The sequence below is a fragment of the Rhinoraja longicauda genome, chromosome 3 (assembly GCF_053455715.1).
Source record: "Rhinoraja longicauda isolate Sanriku21f chromosome 3, sRhiLon1.1, whole genome shotgun sequence".
Lineage (NCBI taxonomy): Eukaryota > Metazoa > Chordata > Chondrichthyes > Rajiformes > Arhynchobatidae > Rhinoraja > Rhinoraja longicauda.
The window spans coordinates 47,572,899-47,593,187 of NC_135955.1; the positions used below are offsets into that span (position 1 = coordinate 47,572,899).

General features: G+C 44.2%; 1 protein-coding gene across 8 annotated transcripts in view; it reads right to left on the minus strand.

Annotated features, from left to right (window-relative positions):
• Positions 1 to 20,289, minus strand: part of kank1a (KN motif and ankyrin repeat domains 1a) — a 226,973-nt gene that overhangs the window by 37,822 nt on the left and 168,862 nt on the right. For 7 of the 8 annotated variants that reach the window (XM_078396073.1, XM_078396076.1, XM_078396074.1 and 4 more), the window contains one exon: positions 1,200 to 3,839. In XM_078396073.1, coding sequence (XP_078252199.1) covers positions 1,200 to 3,839 — 2,640 coding nt within the window. Of the gene's footprint in view, positions 1 to 1,199; positions 3,840 to 4,279; positions 4,382 to 20,289 lie in introns of those variants that run through there. The other variant, XM_078396080.1, reaches the window with a different exon arrangement.

Genomic DNA, 20,289 nt, shown 5'->3' on the forward strand with positions numbered 1-20,289 from the left:
GAGGGAGGGAGGTGGGGGTCAGGAGAGGGGGAGGAGGGAATAGGGCTCACTCAGTGACGACACCCTCTCCCCTTCCCTGTCCCCCCTATATGAGGAATGGGCCCAACAGGTCCACTTGGTCTAGTTTTTCTAAATTTGTCACTGACAAGATTGTGAGAACACAAAGACTTCAAGGTGATTTAGACAAGTTGAGCAAGAGAGCAAAAATGTGGCACATACAGTGTAGAAAAAAGTTAAATAGGAAATGGCAAGGCAAGGTATTATTTACGTGATGAATTAGAAAATGTTGATGTGCAAACCAACCTGACACTAAAAGCTAGTATGTAGATGAAGCAAGCAGTTAATAGAGCAAATAATATGGTGGTCTTCATAGCAAGATGTGTGAACAGGTGCATGGACACTTGCTAAAGTTACACAGTGCCTTGATGAGACCACAGCTGTCCTACTGTGCTGTATTTTGATCTCCTTACCCAAGAAAGAATACATATGCAATAGAGTGTAATAAAGGTTTTACTATACTGATGTGTGGATAGATGGGCTGTATTAGGAGAAAATATTAGGTCAACAAGGCTTGTATTCACATTTCCCATTGAAACGAACAACATTCTAACAGATTGATAGGTATAGAATGTTTCCCCTGGCTGCAGGATCTACAACAGTCACACTCTCAATACATTTAGGACTGAGTTGAGGAGGAATTTCTTCACCCAGAGGATACGGAACCTGTAGAATTCTCCATCAGACAAGATACCCTAGGCCAAATTATGAATATATTTAAGGAGGTGGTAGATTGATTCCTAGTCGCACAAGGCATGAAAGATATGAAGGGGCAGAAAATATTGTATTGAATGACATGGATGTATTGAATAATGGAGCAGATTCAAAGGGTCAAATTCTTCAATTCTATGCATATACAACTCAATTCAGGATCAAAAACATTACCATGTTTTGTCATAATGTGTACTTAATCCCTCGACATTACAAGCCACATCATTTCTGAACAAAATCAAATCATTTCTGAACAAATTTGATCTTTAAGTTCTCGAATGTTAATTTCAGAATGCACTTGCAAGCCTTTAAACTAAATCTAAAGATCTACAATTAACTGTGGAGTGGAGTGATGAGACCAGATAAATCACTGATCCTAGTTACAAATATATATTTTCCACAAGTAATTTTTAATTAATCTGTAAACTCACCTGAAGAAACTGCAGAAGGGCTTTCATTAACATTGCTTCTCATTTCCTCGTTGTTCCCATATTTCATAACTGAATTTATAGAAGTCAGTGTATTGAGGAGCTGGGAGTTGAGAGACCCAATCTGTGAATCAGGTTCTCCAAAGGCATCAGCCAGTTCAGTGTAATTTTCAGCAAGTAACATTTGTTGCTCCTGCAACAACTTCTGTACACGCTCAACATAATGGTTCAAAGTGGATTCTTCTGCTGGATTTTGCTCCATGTCATTTTGTTCCTGGCATTTCTCTGCAAACACAGACTCATCACCAACACCGATACTCTTTGTGTTTGCAGGTACAGGTTGCAGATTGATTGTGCCACAGGCAATATTTCTTGTTTTCAAACCAACAAGGAAGTTTTCGTGGATGCTCAACTGACCAACTCCAAAATCTTTGGTCTTAACAGATGACTTCTCCAAATCAATGTCACAATTGGATATTGTGCCCACACCAATGGAGCGGGTTTTAACAGTTGCATTGATATCCTTCACTCTACCATCTCCGACAGCTACAGTTCGTGTTTCAACAGTTGTAGTATTGGTCTCCTTATTAAGATTGCTCACATTGGTATTGGTAGTGGAGTCTATAAGTGTTACTACCTCGGTACTAGTGAATTGGCTGGATGTATTCACATCTGTACGAGTTTGTTGGTTTGCTGTTTGGGGCATGGCCATTACTGCTGAGTCAGCTGTATTAACCTGAACTGTGTTCGTACTTGAAGACATTAGTTCTTTTTGTTGGCAAATAGTAACGTCCACTGAACAATCACCAGACCCTATCGATTTTACCTCCCTGACATTGATCTTGGCAAGATCTTGATTGACCATTCCTTCTGTACTTACAGCTGCATCGCAGAAAGTTTTCAGCCCACAATTCATTGCTTTATCACACATTACAACACGGTGACCTACAGCTATATCTTGCAATTCCACCTTTTCATGCACCACCCAGCAGTTCATAGGTATATCTGAACCCACAGATATATCTTGACAATCAGGCTTACAAGTGACTCCAGTGCTGTGTGTTTGCTGCTGAGTCCCCACACAAGCATCACAATAGTTTACATGGTCACCTACTATTTGGTTTTTCATTTGCACTACTGCTTGCACTGATATGCTGGTGGTCTGAGGCTGTGCCATTACATTTTTATCTGCCCTTTTCCTTGATCCAGCAACCTGCATCTCCAGTTTTAGTTTACTCATTTCCACTTCGTGAGTGGTTTCCTTTAATTGCACCTCAAGTCTATAGATTTTCTCCTTTAGAGCATCAATGGTCTGCTGTTGCAGCTCGATTTCCATGTCCGCCTCAGTGGTGATACCTAATAGAGTCTCAGTGACCCCTATACTGACGTCAGTCTGTTCAACAGCTGCCCCCACTGCCACATCTTTGAAATGTCTTTCAGCTCGATGATAAACAACAACATCGTTCATGTCCACATCTGCTCCGACAGCGACAGACCTGTACTCTCTCCCTTTCATCGACGGCAGTGCGATCTGTTTCTCATCAACATTGTCCTGAATCTTTTTCTCAAGCGCTTGCATTTCTGCTGTCAATTGCCTGAACTCTTCCATTCTCATAGAACTCTGATCCAAGCTTTCCATTTCATCCTCGGAGTCGATGTGCAATTCTCCTCCTTGCTTGTTCTGTAGCAACTGCTCAAAATGATCTGCGTTTCCTGCACTGTAGGATCGCTTTCGAAACCCACAAGCAGCATTCTGATTTGCAGTCTTTTGGCTTTTCAGCTGCGTTGTTAATTGTCTCCTTTCTTCCTGTAACACTGAAATCTTTACTTGGAGAATCGGAATGGTTTTCACTTGCTCCTCGAGCTCCTTCAGTCGCCGAAGGGCAATGACCATTTGCTCCCTGATGTGCTGCAGATGCATGGGAGTGACATTTGTGACAGGTGTGGTGATGCCAGAGCTCAAAGGGCTGTGACGAATGGAACTGCCCATCGATGAGGCAAAGTAAGGATTGTAATCTCCATTTGCCTGGAAGCCATTTTGAATTTGCTGGGAATTTGGGGATACTTGATTTAGCCCAGTGGATCCTGTAAATGAAACCAAGGAATTGGTCGAACCCATGCCTCCAAAACTCGCAAACCTAGGCCGCCGCACATCTCCAACAGTTGACTGCATGATCAATCGTTCTTGCTCCAACCTTCTACGGGTTTCCATCAGAGTTTTTTCCACATGGAAGTTATGCACTGCTGGCCTTGGTGAAGGTGGAGGCAACAGTTTCTTTTCTTGAACACTCAAGATTGCTGGGGAAGCCTCAGTTCCACCGCTCCTTATTTGAGGAGTATGCTGGCTTCTTGCACCAATAAATAGGGATGGTGACAATTTGTTGTCCTCACTGTTGGAGGAGGACAGGGATTCTGTCGACGTCCACCCACTGACCTGCTCTCCAGTGCTTCTCGGGTTTGCAGGACCTTTAGCCACTTTGGGCTTTCTTTGAATATTCAGTTTCTTTATAGTGTTTCCTCTTTGTATATCATCTACATATTTCAGAAAATCCAGGTCAATTTGAAAACCGTAAGGAGTTTCCACCGAATACGGAGACTGCAGATCCTTCTCATCTTCTCCATTTAAAGAACCATCGCCTTTTTCTGTTGGGGAAAATGAAAAATAAAATTATTGGCTTGTTTTTAGTGTCCGAGCATGCAATGCAGCTATTTTCACTGAAATTTGGAGGAAATAAGAGTTTGTTTTTGAATGTCACTTCAACAAGCTTTTTCAAAATAGTTAACAGTGCACACAACAGAAAGCATGCATTCTGGGTTTGAAGGTTTGAAATCGTATAAGCAGTATTATTTCAAGGATTAGCAAGATTATTAAAATGCCACATTATGAACAAGTTGCAGATAACTTAATTAGCACTAATTAAGGACATTCTGTAAATTGGAAGTTGATGCAGCTCCAGTTTTTACGATCGAACTGCTGTGTCTTTATCAGGTGACCATAAACACTGTAGTGAACCGTACAGTGAAAGATTCCGCGGGATAAGAGAGCAAAGCATAGCGAGTAACTTTAAAAAAACAACTCTTACTAAAACAAAAAACACCGCTGACTTTCTTTCCTTCTGCCTTCCAAGTTAGCCACGAAAGAAAGGAGAGCTCACATATAACTAACTTGAGTTTTGAAAGTGTACTCGATGCCCTTGTTTTTAAGCAACAGCTTTGTGCTGGTTACAGTGCAGTTCCAGTCAGGTTTTGCTCAGCTCCGAGCACACTCACCAAAAATATGCAGTCAGACCCGTTTCTGACAGGGTCTGAAATTCCACAGCAAGTGAGGAACTGCCGAATCAAATAACAGGCATGCAGACAGAACAATCGTAAGAAATTCTGGAACAAAGTTATCCAGTCAAGCTAATTAATGCACATTATTGAACAGTTCTGAAGCAACATTAAAACGTAAAAGAGCGGCTGCTGCTTTAGACTCATTAACTGTGGCTGTTTTGGCCTATATAACCAAACAGGAAAGGAGAATTCCATTACTTACAACTGCAGACAAGCAACTGTGAGGAAACAAGATCCAGCTTCTGAAATGGTGGTTAACTTTACATTCAAGCTTTTCTCTGCCCACTCTCTCCAAACCCCAAGAAACAAATTGCTTTTAAAATCTCTGATACAGGGCTTCCAAACACTTTCAGCAAACTTCACCCAGGTCGAAAAAGCTCGTCAACCAAAGCCCTGCCTGCTTACTCACGCTGTGCCCTATAAGGGAAAATTCCAGTATTAGAGTAAACTTAGCCAAGTACAGCACACTATAGCACAGACTGGACTGACACCAATGAAATGCCTTTTCCGAATATGCCCAGCTCCCCCACCTGCTCTTGAACACTGTCTTTTTGAACTGAAACAGAGCAGCTTCTGTTCATTCAACTGACAGGTTTAAAAAAATCAGTGCATATTCTGCTTAAATGCAACATTGAATTCAACGACTGTGGTGGCGGTGGAGGGGAATGTATACAAGCTTGCATTTCTTTAAAGACTACTGCATTATGTGGAGTTTCTAAACTCAGCAGCAAAATAAATGGCTGGTCTCCACGTCTTAAAATAATTTATTTTCTCTTTAAGAATTCAGATTTAGTTCAATCCTCTAAAAAATTAGTTTTAAATTATAGGAAAAGGGTGCACGTGCCAAAGTGAGTGGTGATTTTAACTTTTCCAATCAGAAATGTTAACTCTCTCTCACCCACTCTCTCTCTCCCTCATGCTCCATCATTTAATGCTATTTTTGTTATACGGTGTTTTTTTTTAAAGCTAGCCAATTTTGAAAGAGTGAAAACTGGAAAGGATATGCACAAGTCCACTGCAAGCTATTGGGTACGGTGGTTTGCCCGAGAATGGCTTAGATTTGCAGTTGTATGTTCGGGTGACAAGTTGTCAATGAATATTGTGGTTCCAGCTCAAGGGCAGACCATCCTGATCAGCTGCGTTGTCAGACACTACTCACCCATTTGGTACCATGTTTCCTGCAAATGGCTGACACCATGTCATGTGACCCAAAGATTGGATAACAGCTGGTTTGATTGAGTCGTTTAGAGGCCTGACTCTCGACCCCACTCCCGACTCGCAAGGTGCACCAGCGAGCCCTTCTTTACCCACCGAAAGGATACAAAGTGCTGGAGTAATTCAGCGGGTCAGGATCTCTGGAGAACATGGGTAGGTGAACATTGTGACCCTTCCTCAGACTGATTAAGTTGGCAGAGTTACTCTAGCACTTGTGTCGTTTCACTTTAAAACTAGACGCCAATGCTGTTGGTCTGCACCAGCAAGCCCTTCTTCACCGATTCACACGGCTATTGTTGTGGCTCGTGTTGTAGACCACTTTCTCCAGTGTGCGCCCACTGATAGAATGAGCTCAGTCACTGTGGGGCTCCCTCCCTTCTCATCTGTTGTCACTTCCAAGGTGGAGTATGTTGGCGACGGCGACTTGAAGAGAGTGCTGTCCCCAGGGGCTACAACGCGAGGTGCAACCAAAGCCATGTCACGGCAAGTTGCGGAGAGTGAAGGCCTCGCTGGTGCACCTTGCAAGTCGGGAGTGGGGTCGGAAGCCGGTGCTTTAAATGGCCGGGGAGACGGTGCGAGCTGGGTGTGGGTCAGCAGGTCATAAAAACTTACATTCAGTTTACATTTTATATTTGTTTTATTTAAGTTTCTGGCACTCCATGGTGCTTTAGAAACGCGGGAGGGGTGTCATTAGCGGGCCAGGGGTGTATTGTCATTTCATTATCACGTGACGACCTCTATTGGTCCAGAAAAACAGATAATCCAGAAAGGCTCTGGAATCAAGGGTGCCAAAAAAAGTGTTCAACCTGTATATTTATTCTTGCTTTGTTATGTTAATGTGCCTGTAAAAGTTGCAACACCTAAGTATCTCATTCCCGGTGCATATGGTAGAGTTGCTGCCTTACAACGCCAGAGACCTGGGTTCGATCCTGACTCAGAGTACTTATGTGTATGGAGTTCGTATATTCTCCCCGTGACCTGCGTGGATTTTCTCCGGGAAGCTCCAGTTTTTTCACACTCCAGAGGCATACAGGTTTGTAGGTTAATTGGCTTGGTACAATTGTAAATTGTCCCTAGTGTGTTTGGGATCACGTCAGTGTGTTGGAGCTGTATCAACTTCCAATTCCAAAGGGATCACTGGTCGGCGCGGACTTGTGGGGTGAAGGGGCTGATTCTGCACTCTGTTTCTAAACTAAACTAAACTAGACAATGGAACATTGAGTCCTGAACAATTGCTCCTATTATTGAGGCAACATTGAATGCAGAGACCCACCAACACTGGTGAGATTACTTATCAATCAATCTGTTTTGGTGACAAGGGGCAACAGATAAATGTTAGCTCGGACACCAGAAAAGCTAAAAGCATTAACTCTAGGGTGAAGGAATCAGAAGTTTTTAAAAGGAATCCAGTCCAAAATATGATGACATTTTTACAGCAACTTCATACTATCTGTCAATTGTCAATGTGATACAAGGGTTCCTTGCAAAATGCAGAACAATGGCTTTGGAAAATTGGATCATGTATGCTGCCTTGCACAGGCCAGTACAATTTTGATGGTCTGAGCTCCAATAGTACATTGCATCCAGATGAGTACACAATAACTTGTTTTCATGCAATTTGTTTGAAATGCAGCCATACTCATGTGCTGCAACCTATTTATAGCACAAGCAGTTACACAAAGTAGTACTATTTAATTTTACTTCAGACAATATCTGCTTGACATGCTTAATGGACCTAAACTTGGAGGCTGATGAAACTTGGCTCATCGGCATGAGTGGTTCAAGTGTTGTAGCATTACAGATTATTTATATTTATATCAAACATTTGATTATTTTCTAACTAAACAAGATTTCTTGTCATTTCCAATCTCTTTTGAACAATGGGTATAAAAGTACAAAATAAACATCCAAATTTAAGCCATCCAGATGAGAGTGGCATTGCCACAAAGCATGAACGTCCTGACAAGAATGTCAGCTTCATTCAAACACTGTTGGGATGTATACTTTCACAAAACACAAGGAGGCAGGGGAACTCTGCTTTCCAACTTTATTCCATGTTTGAAGATGGGTCCTGAGCTGGAAAGTGTGCAGAGAAGATTTACAAGGATGTTGTCAGGACTCGTGGGTCTGAGCTAAAGGGAGAGGTTGTGCTTCAGTCCTTGTGGTGCAGGAGAATGAGGGGAGATTTATAGAAGTGTACAAAATCATGAGAGGAATAGATCGGGTACTTTGCCCAGAGTAGGAGAATCGGGAACCAAAGGACAAAAGATTTTGGTGAGGGAGAGAAGGATTTAATAGGAACCCGAGGGGTATTTTTGTTTTTACCACAAAGAGTGGTGGGTGTATGGTTGAGCTGATGGAAGATGTCGTAGAGGCAGGTACTATTGCAACGTTCAAGAAACATTTAGACAGGTCCCTGATAGGAGAGGTTTAGAATATGGGCCAAGTGCAGGCAGGTGCGATGAGTGTAGATGGGGCACGTTAGTCAGCGTGGGCAAGTCGGGCTGAAGGGTCTGTTTCCCAGCTGTATGACTCTATGACCCAAACCAATATTTGTCCATTCCCTTCATAGATGCTGCTGAACCCGCTGAATTCCTCCAGCATTTCACGTTTTGCTGAGCATTCCAGCATCTGTTCCTCATGTCTCTGCTTTCAGAAATTCATTTGACAAATTAATACAAAACATAAAAGTTAACCTTTATTTGTTATTCTTCCTTGTGGTTAGGATAAGGTACAAGCAATACTTTTGCCCAATTTTGAACAAGAGGTTATTAGACAATGATTATCCATTGATGTTTTTACTTAGAATATCTGCTTCTAATGATACTGGGATTGAGATCTTTGCACAGCTATTTTCAGTCAAATGTAATTTCTAAAGGCACGTATATGCATTGTTCCTTTCCAGCTATTACATATAATGTCAACCTTAGCTTGAAATTCTGCATGCTGCTCTATATTTCTGAAGGTATTTATTTCACAAAATGCTGAAGTATCTCAGCAGGTCAGGCAGCATCTCAGGAGAGAAGGAATGGGTGACGTTTCGGGTCGAGACCCTTCTTCAGACTGAATCTATATTTCTGAAGATCGACAAGATTTCAAACATTACACTGTATGGACTGTGAATTTTGGCAGAGCATTTGTGATAGATCCATGAAACAGTGGTCAAAAGATGTATAGAAATGTTTTAAACTAGACAACATAATGTGCTGCTATGGAGGTACAAGAGACCGTAGATGCTGGAATCGTGAACAAAATGCAAACTACTAGAGAAATTCAGCAGGCCAGGCAGCATCCATGGAAGGCCAGATGACGTGGTGTATTGACAAATCTAGCTGTCTAGGCCCGAGTTCATTCAACATGCCGAGTGAGAAGATTGCAGTGGGAAATTACAATTTCTCCGAATGTTGCCTGGAGTATTAGCTACAGGAAGAGGTTGGACAGACTTGAGTTGTTTTTTCTAGAACGCTGGAGGTTGCTGGGAGATCTGATAGGAGTACATAAAATTCTAGGAGGTATAGATAGGGTGGATAATCGGATCCTTCTCACCAGCTTGGAAAAAACAAATACTAGAGTTTTGATGAGGTGAGAGGGGCAAAATTTAAAGGAGATGTGCGGGGCAAGTTAAAAAATATTTAAACAGGGGTGGTGAGTGCCTGGAATTCATTGCCAGGGTTGGTGGTTGAGGCAGATATGATAGTGGCATTTAAGAGGCTTTTGGATAGGCATAGGGCTATGCAGGGAATGGAGGGATAGGGTTTATGCACAGGTCGTTAAGAGATGGTCTTGGTATCATATCCCGCCTAGACATTGTGTGCTGAAGGGCCTGTTTTTGCACTGCATTGTTTTATGTTCTAATGTATTATAAATGGATGTAGTTACATGGGGGAAAGTGGTGAGAAAGCTCACCACATCATATTATTTGCTTTGCCCGCTGCACAATTAGCTAGGCAGCACTTGCACATGAACTCTGCCAGTTGGCTACTCTCAACAGTAATATTTTGACCTATGAAAATGCAGCTGGTATTTCACAAGTCGTGCTCTTACACATAATCCAGGTGGTGTCCTGACTATTGATCAAGGAAGATAATTTGGAAACCTATGTAATATCAAATGAATGAAACAGATTAACTGTTTTTGTAATTGTAGTCAAACTGCATGGAAACAGGCCCTTCGGCTGAACGCCCATGAATACCAAGGCCCCTCATCACATTTTCCTGCATTTGGCTCATATCCCTCTATACCTTTTCTATCCAGGTACTTGCCCCAAGAGTCTCATAAATGCTGTCATCTTATAAATGCTGTCATAGTACATGCCACAACTAATTTCTCTGGCAGCCCATTCCATTTACCCAGCAGCTAAAGTGAAAACGTTTCCCCTCAGGTACCTATTAAATTAATTTTGTTTAGAGCAGGGATCTCCAAACTATGGCCCGCGGGCCACATCCGGCCCACCACGAGATTTTATCCAGCCCGCAGCAAGCTCAGGCGGCGGGGACTTGGAGGCAGAAGTTGCCGGCGAAGGTTCGCCAGAGAGCCACCGACCCAGAGCTGGGTCCAGGACAGATCTTTAGAGATGGGCACGCCCAGGAATTTGAGGTTTATGACTCTTTCTACCACCATCCCATTGAAGAACATTGGTTTGTGGATCTCAGGTGCAACGCCTCTCTTGTACAGAGCTCCTCTGCCCCAGAAATGATCCCAATGGCCCTTCCACTCCCGAGCCTCACAATTCACCTGTCCTACCTTCCTGTTCTTACCCTCAGCTCCTTGTATTCACTCTGCAGGATCTCATCCTTCTTCTTACCTATGTCAATTGTGCCAAAGTCACAATGACTTCTGGCTGCTTGATAATGTTCTGCAGCTTCTCTGAGACATCCTGGACCATGCTTCCAGAGAGGCGACGCATTTAGTGCCATAGAATCTCCTGTCTGTCCCGCTAACTAATGTGTCTCCGGTCACAATAGCTCTGCCTGTCTTCACTCCTCCCTGCTGTGCCTCAGAGACAAGCCCAATAGCACAGACCTGACTGCTGCTGCTCTCTCCTGTCAAGTCATTCCCCCCAATAGTATCCCAAGGGGCATTCATGTTGCCGTGGAGACTGGCTCCAGGGAATTCCTGCACTTCCTGCCTACTCCCTTCCCTGGTGGTCACCCATCTACTTTCTGCCCGTACCCTAGGCGTGACCACCTCACTGTAAATCGTATCTCTAACCTCCTCAGTCTCCCAGATGATCCTGAGATCACCCAACAGCTGCTCCAGTTCCTCAACATGATCGGCATTGAGTTGCAGGTGGGCACATCTCCCGCTAGTGTAGTTGCCAGAGCCAGTGACTCCAGTTCTCCCGAGTCTCATTGCATGGGATTCTAGAATGGCAGTTTACAATTGCATCCATATTTCTATGTGAAGGAACGAACTGCAGATGCTGGTTTAAATCGAAGGTAGACACAAAATGCTGGAGTAACTCAGCGGGACAGGCAGCATCTCTGGAGAGAAGGAACGGGTGACGTTTCAGTTCGAGACCCTTCGGTCTGAAGAAGGGTCTCGACCCGAATCGTCACCCATTCCTTCTCTCCAGAGATACTGCCTGTCCCGCTGAGTTACTCCAGCATTTTGTGTCTACCTTCCAACTTTCCATGACTGTTGCACACAAAAGCATTGACTATGTTAAATAATAACATTTCAGAAACAGTTAAAATCTTTATCTTAAAAAAAGAGATGATATTTTCCTGAGCACAACTGCAGTGTCAACTGGTTTGCAGATCCTTTCCTTCCAGGAGAAGTTCTTTGGATGAAATCCATATGGAAAGAGTTATAAAATATTGCCCTAGACGCAGTTATGATTTTTTTTCAGGGAAATTAGCTCCAGGCTATTTCAGGAATCATGCTCACTGGCAAAATTAACTCAATGCCAGTTCTAAATGTACTGAATGTCTGTTTGGTTAGTTAAGTGCAAACAGATTTAGTCTGCATGCTATGTTATTCCCATTGATAAAAAATACTTAGTTCCAAATTCTAATCAGTAGGTTTTAAATTTTAACTGAATTCACATGTATCCATGCAGCATGTAAAGAGTAATGCAACACAACAATACTAGAAGATAGACACAAAAAACCTGGAGTAACACAACAGGTCAGGCAGCACCTCTGGAGAAAAGGAATAGGTGAAGTTTTGAGTCGAGACCATTCTTCAGTCTGAGAGTTAAGGGAAAGGGAAACTAGAGTTAAGCAAAAGTACAAAGAACAAATGAAAGTTATGAAAAAAACAAATCTAAGCCAGCAATGATGATCAAGGAAAGGTGGAGCCCACAATGGTCCATTGTTGGCTGTGGAAAAGATGATAATGAATAGATACAAACAATGAAACTAAGCAGGATTACAATGAAACTAGAGAGACGACGAGGGTGGGGGAGGGATGAAGAGAGAGGGAATGCATGGGTTAGACAATAGGTGCAGGAGGAGGCCATTCATGGCTGATCATTCTCAATCAGTACCCCGTTCCTGGCTTCTCCCCATACCCCCTGACTCCGCTATCCTTAAGAGCTCTATCTAGCTCTCTCTTGAATGCATTCAGAGAATTGGCCTCCACTGCCTTCTGAGGCAGAGAATTCCACAGATTCACAACTCTCTGGCTGAAAAGGTTTTTCTTCATCTCAGTTCTAAATGGCCTTCCCCTTATTCTTAAACTGTGGCCCCTTGTTCTGGACTCCCTCAGCATTGGGAACATGTTTCCTGCATATAATCTTACACATTTCGATAAGATCCCCTCTCATCCCTCTAAATTCCAGTGTATACAAGCCTTGTTGGGATGGTTTTTGTTTCTGTTTTTGACTGTGTATGTGTGGGGGGGGGGGGGGGGGTGGGGTGGGGTGGGGCGGGTGGTGGGGTGGGGGAAACCTTTCTTTTATTAGGTCTCTTCCCCGGGGCGCAGCTCAGCCGCGGGGCCTTCCATCGCCCGGCGTGGCTCGGCCGCTGGACCTAGCATCGCCGGTGCGGCCGTGGGACCTAACAGTGCCCGGCGCGGCTCGGCCGCGGGGCCTTCCATCGCCCGGTACGGCCGCGGGACATCTCAGCGCTCGGTGCGGCTCGGCCGCGGGGCCTTCCATCGCCCGGCGCGGCTCGGCCGCGGAACGGTTCTGCGCCCGACGCGGCCGCAGGGCCTTCCATCGCCCGGCGCGGCTCGGCCGCTGGACAACATCGCCGGCGCGGCTCGGCCGCGGGACTTAGCAGCGCCCGGTGCGGCTCGGCCGCGGGGCCTTCCATCGCCCGGCGCGGCTCGGCCGCTGGACTTAACATCGCCGGTGCGGCTCCGCCGCGGGGCCTTCCATCACCCAGTGCGGCTCGGCCGCAGGGCCTTCCATTGCCTGGCGCGGCTCGGCCGCTGGACTTAACATCGCCGGTGCGGCTCGACCGCGGGACGTTTCAGTGCCCGGTGCGGCTCGGCTGCGGGGCCTTCCATCCCCTTGCGGGGGCTGTGCGTGTCGGTCGCCTCGTTAGGGGTCGAGCTGCCTGTCCGTGGGCGTGGGGGGAAGAGAGTGGAAGTTTTGTTGCCTTCCATCACAGTGAGGAGGGGTTTGGACTCACTGTGATGGATGTTTGTCTTGGGGTCGTGTGTCCTGTGTTCTTTTTTCTTTTTTTTGTTGTTGTGTTTTGTGACTGCTGTAATTTCGTTCGGTACTTGTACCGAATGACAATAAAGTTCTATACTACTATACCAACTCCTCTTGTTATGAAGGCCAACATTCCATTGGCTTTCTTCACTGCCTGCTGTACCTGCATGCTTCCTTTCAGTGACTGATACACTAGGACACCCAGATCTCGTTGTACGTCCCCTTTTCCTAACTTGACACGATTCAGATAATACTCTGCCTTCCTATTCTTACCACCAAAGTGGATAACCTCACACTGATCCACATTAAACTGCATCTGCCATGCATCCGCCCACTCACACAACCTGTCCAAGTCACCCTGCACCCTCATAGCATCTTCCTCACAGTTCACACTACCACCCAGCTTTGTATCATCTGCAAATTTGCTAATGGTACTTTTAATCCCTTCATCCAAGTCATTGCAAATAGCTGCGGTCCCAGCACCGAGCCTTGCGGTACCCCACTAGTTACTGCCTGCCATTCTGAAAGGGACCCATTTATCCCCACTCTTTGCTTTCTGTCTGTCAACCTATTTTCTATCCATGTCAGTACCCTTCTTACTTGAAGCAAGAGAAATCAATATTCATATTGCTGGGTTGTATGATTGATGCCCAAGCAAAATATGAAGTGTTATTCCTCCAATGTGTGTTTGGCCTCACTCTGAGGTGGCTCAGGACCAAAAGGTCAGTATGGGAATGTGAAGGGAAGTTAAAGTGTTTGGCAACTGGGAGATCATGTAGGTCAAGTCAGACTGAGCGAAGGTGTTCAGCGAAATGACCGCCCAGTCTGTGCTTGGTTCAGAGCAACGATTGCCCAGTCTGTGCTTGGTTCAGAACTAGAAGTCTGCTCCAGCTTAAAAGCAAAAGCAACATCCCAATCCTAGCACTTGAATTTTTCCCCATATCTGACCCGTCCCAAAACCTATTCATGAGAAACGGAACAAATAACTTGCTGTCACTGATCAAGAACAGAGGACACAGGCAATATATTAATCCAGCTGAAGTACTGAAAAGGGCAAGTGTGGCATGACCTGACCCAACCCAAACCTCAAACATGTTTATTAGAATATTCACTTAATCCAACCCCAAAACCTATTTGTGATCCATCGGATCTGACTGGGATTATCAAAATTCTGAACCAATTTACATTACAGAAAATTATGTTAGGTCTACTATTGATGACCATATTTAAAACTAGAGGGTTATATTTAGGACAAAATCTTGTACTGCGCTTTTGATTTAAGTCCCATCCTCACTTTCCCCTTTACAGATCAGCTGTGGCTTAATGAAAGGGACTTTTGCTTCGGGAGCTTTTGTGTTCAAATCCCAAGCCTGAGACCCAAGCACCAAAATCTTAGCTGAGGTGCTGGTCCATACAATACTTAGTTGAGGTGCTGGTTCATACAAGATGAGATATTAAAGCAAAAATTCAGTTGCTTGATTAGTAGATGTAAGAGATCCCGCATCGCCTGGTTAAATGCCCATCCCCAACATACCAGATAATCATAAGACTGGTAGCTTGCCTGTTGTATTTCTTGCAATGCATCTCAAAAACTATTTCATTAGGTATAAACCCTTTTGAGGCACCTTAAAAAGAGCATGAAAGGCATCATTTAAATACAAGCTCATCTTTCTTCTTTGTTGCATTTAACTCTGAATGTGATACCTATGTTACACCTGCTTATATTACGTTTCACCCTTAATGCCTGCTTATTCATATTTAATCATGTTGCATATTTTCCAACACTTGATTGCTTGGTTGCCCAGTTCCTCCTGCCATCAAGTTAAGCCTTTGCCTGTCAGACACCAAGGGTTTCTATGTTTTATGTCACCGGACCCAGTGACATTGTACTCATTTCTTTGAAACAACTTTCGGATACCAGGTTAATCCTTTTCCAATTCTTTTGTTGCCTTAAGTTAGGAGCTGGGCTCTCCTTGGCATCAGCATGCTTGTACTCACTGCTGCTTCTGCCTGCATTTGCTTTATTCTCGTCCCTGTACGTGTACTGGACCCACACTTTCCCTTCTCGCGTGCCAAGCTGCTCCCCCTCTCTCCTGCAGCTCTCCCTGGATCTGCCTCAGCATTGCAAATCACTGCTGAACACCATCTTTGAATGTTAACAGTGTTTCCTCTGTTCATTCAAACAGAATCGTCAAACACTTGGATAAGTCCTACTTCAATTTTTAAAATCATACGTCTTCAAATAAAACATAGATAACTATTTAACTTATGAAACCAGCAGTTGTAATGAGCCATTTCAAAATGAAATGGCTGAATTTGATAAACAATTGAAGGCAAGGCATGATAAACGTCACTGGGAAGAGGGGTGGGTGCAAGAGGAATAAAAGGCTGGCTGTGGCAAGGGCAGGCTGGCACCAATACTTAGATTGTCCAGAGTGCATTTGAAGATCCACATGACAGGCATAACTCATTTGTGTTAGAAGACTGCAGGGAGTGAGGTAGGAGCGGACTTTAATTCATGGACAGAATGGGATGAAATCCAGCAAAAGCAAATGATAAGCAAAATGTGAAGGCAGAAAATTGATCTTTAGACGATAAATTCATGGTTTAGTCAACAAAATTCTGAAGATCTGGGAAAACTAGGACCAGTGCTGGTGGGAGAAGGAGCTGCACGAATAAATAAATAAGGCGGTGGCAGTAACCAATGATAGCTGGAAGAAAGATAATTGAGGGGCATGATGGATGGGGTAATTAAGTCATCTAGACCTTTCGGAAAGAGCAAGAGGTAAAGTAACAGGGAAAAGAGAGAACACAATGGCTTAAATCTGAAAGGGTGGCAAAACAGGAATGTCACACAGGTTAACAATAAACTCAGGCAGAATGTTCACAGAAAAATGAGATTGGGAAAATTAAGCCTGGACGGAAATCACAATGGGAGACAGGAAGCAAACAAAGTCCTCCATTACCTCCATTATAGATGAGGCTCTCACTAGGGTCTCTTCTACATCCCGCAGCTCCGCTCTTGCTCCCCATCCCCACACTCGCAACAAGGACAGGATCCCCCTCGTTCTCACCTTCCACCCCACCAGCCAGCGGATCCAACATATCATCCACCAACATTTCCGTCACCTACAACAGGACCCCACCACTGGCCATATCTTCCCATCCCCTCCCCTCTCTGCGTTCCGCAGAGACCGTTCCCTCCGCAACTCCCTGGTCCACTCGTCCCTTCCTACCCAAACCACCCCAACCCCGGGTAGTTTCCCTTGCAACCGCACGAGATGCAACACCTGTCCCTTTACCTCCCCCCTCAACTCCATCAAAGGACCCAAACATTCGTTCCAGGTGAGACAGAGGTTCACGTGCACCTCCTCCAACCTCATCTATTGCATCCGCTGCTCTAGATGTCAACTTATCTATATCGGCGAAACCAAGCGCAGGCTCGGCGATCGCTTCGCTGAACACCTGCGCTCGGTCCGCATTAACGCAACTGATCTCCCGGTGGCCCAGCACTTTAACTCCCCCTCCCATTCCCAGTCTGACCTCTCTGTCATGGGCCTCCTCCAGTGCCATAGTGAGGCCCGCTGGAAATTGGAGGAGCAGCACCTCATATTTCGCCTGGGCAGTTTGCGGCCCGGTGGTATGAACGTCGACTTCTCCAACTTCAGATAGCTCCTCTGTCCCTCCCTTCCCCTCCTCCTTCCCAGATCTCCCTCTATCTTCCTGTCTCCACCTATATCCTTCCTTTGTCCCACCCCCGACATCAGTCTGAAGAAGGGTCTCGACCCGAAACGTCACCCATTCCTTCTCTCCCGAGATGCTGCCTGACCTGCTGAGTTACTCCAGCATTTTGTGAATAAAGTCCTCATCACACCAGCCATTAAACTTGGTGACTTGAAAGCATCAAATAACCCCAACACCAACAAACGTGTCACACTGCAAAATCATCTGACAGACAAATAAGACAAAGTAGATCCTCGTATTTGCAATGAGCAACATCATGGAAACACAAATATTGCAAACTATGACAAGTAGCAATCATCTGACACCACTGCAAAGTCAACATTGCTTTTATAATCTCACTGAGTCCAAAGTCAAGTCAAGTCAAGTCAATTTTATTTGTATAGCACATTTAAAAACAACCCACGTTGACCAAAGTGCTGCACATCTGTTCTAAATGCACTTGCTTTCATATCTATGAACATTGCTCATTTCTAGCTATCTGATATTGAAACTCATTCAAATCCTTTGCTTCTTCAAAGTTTAACATTTCCCACCCTCTGGAATTGTAAGATCTCCCTAATCTCTGATGTAGAGTGGGACCTAATTCCTCAGATTTATACATCTCCATGCTTAAATTAATTAATAGGTCACCATAATTCTGCAGCCCTGCAATCAAAAATGTTCATATCCTCTGGCCCAACACTCCCTTGCCCACATGTCATCTGTGGTCTTTGTTACATCTACAAAGACAAACAAGCTTGCTTACCTTATAAATACCAACATGAGAATTTGCAATTTGTAGAGACAGTAAAAGGTAATAGGAGTTCAAAACATACCTTAAAATCTCCCCATTTAAGTAATATAGATATTACTCTGTTAGACGGAGACAAGTGCATACAAACTTGAGGCATTCCCAGGAAAGCTAATGTAGTAATGCAATGGTTAAGGGTGGATAAGGAGGAAAAATATCAGCTTCCTGTCTTGGGAGAGTGGGATGTGGCTGTCCTTTATGAGGACGGTGTGATCAGCTCGCTTTGAAAGAACAACCTCCGATTGTTTTCCAAAATATGCCAGAGTATTGCCTTAAGAGTTCACTTCTGGATGTAATGGCTCACTATGAGAACAGCATGCTTTCAGACAATTGTCACATTTCAAGGATGGGAAATGGCACATCCTGTATTACGTTTCAGTTTTCCACAATTTAATATCATGTCAAATGATGTCAATAATTACAGGAAACAGCTTGGCCAATTGAGCCTGCGTTGTTCCTGGGACAGGGAAGCTAGTGGTGGCCCCACTTACAAGCCCAGAGAGTGGAATACAGTGTTGGCAACCCTGACACTAACCGAGTTTGCCAATTCTAATCATTTCAATGTAAATATACCATCTATCTACATATACATATATATATATATACTCCTAAAACTTGGTTTGTTTGTGTTTATGTGCGTACCATGCCCTCTACACAGCCAAAACGGTACACGGTAGCGCCACAATTTTAGGCCCACCCTACTCACCATTCCCCTGTGGTGTGAATAAACCCACTTTTGTTACTTTCTAAAAACAATTTACCTTAGAAACGGGGCCGATGTCACTGCTTTTTCCCTCTCCCCCCCTCCTGGCACATGGCCATGGGGGCACTCCCCGCCCGGCAACAGCTCCACGGTTGGGCCGAGAGGGGCGGGAGGGGAGGGATGGAGCGGGAGGAGGGGGTAGGGAGGGGGGGAGGGAGAGGGGTGAAGAGGATGGGGGTTGGGGGGAGTTGGGGGGAGGGGAGTTGGGGGGAGGGGGAGGGGAGGGAAGGAGGAAAGGGATGGGGGAGGGGGTGCTGCACCAATGCAAGAGAGGTTTGACCAATGCAACGGGTCCACTTGGTCTAGTGTATACTAAATCTCCTTTTACATTGCTGTTTGTCAAATATTTCCTTGCAGTGAATAAATGATTATTACAAGTCAGGAAATCCACATCTGCAAATCCCGTGGCTGTCATTAAACTTATTGATGATAATCAATGTAAAATTTCAATATCTAGGGACAAGGCAGCTATGATGTCAGGTGAGTTTGTACCCCTGTACAATGACAATAAAGATATATTGTAATGTTTTTCAACAGCAGGTGATCACCAGCAACATCAGCAAGAAAGCCGGAATTTAAATATTCGTTAATTTAAATGGAATTAATTTAAACCCAATGGCTTGTCAGTTTGAGAAGCATTAATGAAAAAAAATCTAAGTTTCTAAAGCCTTCAGAGTACAATAAATACTGCTGATACCTCCAAGTAATTCAGACAGTTTGGGGCATTTTACTAGTCCTGTTGCAGGCAGATCTAAACTCTAAACGGACTAACTCATGTACCGTCATATTTATGGACCGTACGACAAGAGGAAGGGTTCCGCAGAGAAATCAAAGTGATTTGTCAAAATTGTCACTGGAGTGATTGAGGTTAGTGGAAAAAAAAACTGGGCAGTATTTTTTTAAATTTAGTCAGCTCTTGAGTCGGTATGCTTCTGAGCACTACATTTTCCCAAAATGATGCTTATAAAGAAGATTTGAACTTGAAGTCCAGGGTAGAATTTTGGGATTTCATTATATATTCAGTATCAACAGAATAGTAGCGAGCAATGTCAGTAGCTCAGAACTGAAAACTCATGAGCAACTCCCCTGCACTGATGATTTCACTGTAAATATCAAAATTCCATTAAACACATTTTGCACATTCAATTTTGTTTCTTGATACAGATGTAGATACACAGATGAACTAAAGGCCTAGCTAGTCTACTTACCATAGCAATAATTGTCTTTCTCCCACTCAATGGAAAAATCCTTTATTTTGTGCACCACAGAGGGACTGGCCTACATTTCCCTGACACATCAGCAACAAGTATTGCTAGGGCCAGCTCACTTGGCTCTTGTGGAATTTCCCTGTAAACTTTGTAGTAGCTGCCAAACCAGAGACCTTAGTTCCATCGCTATTCTTAATACCAGCTAGCCTTGCGTAAGTCGCCCAGAGCTTGTGTGTTATCCTTGTTTATTTGAAAACGCAGTCAAAAAAGGATAAAAGCAGACCCATGTTGTCGATAGGAGTAATGTTTGATCATGACATGGTTTTTATTGACAACTGGCTCATGCTTTGAGCTCTGGTAGTTAAAGATTAAACAAAGGCTACTGATGAATGCAAAATGTAGGATTGTTTTGGTTTTCAGCACGAGAGCACCGA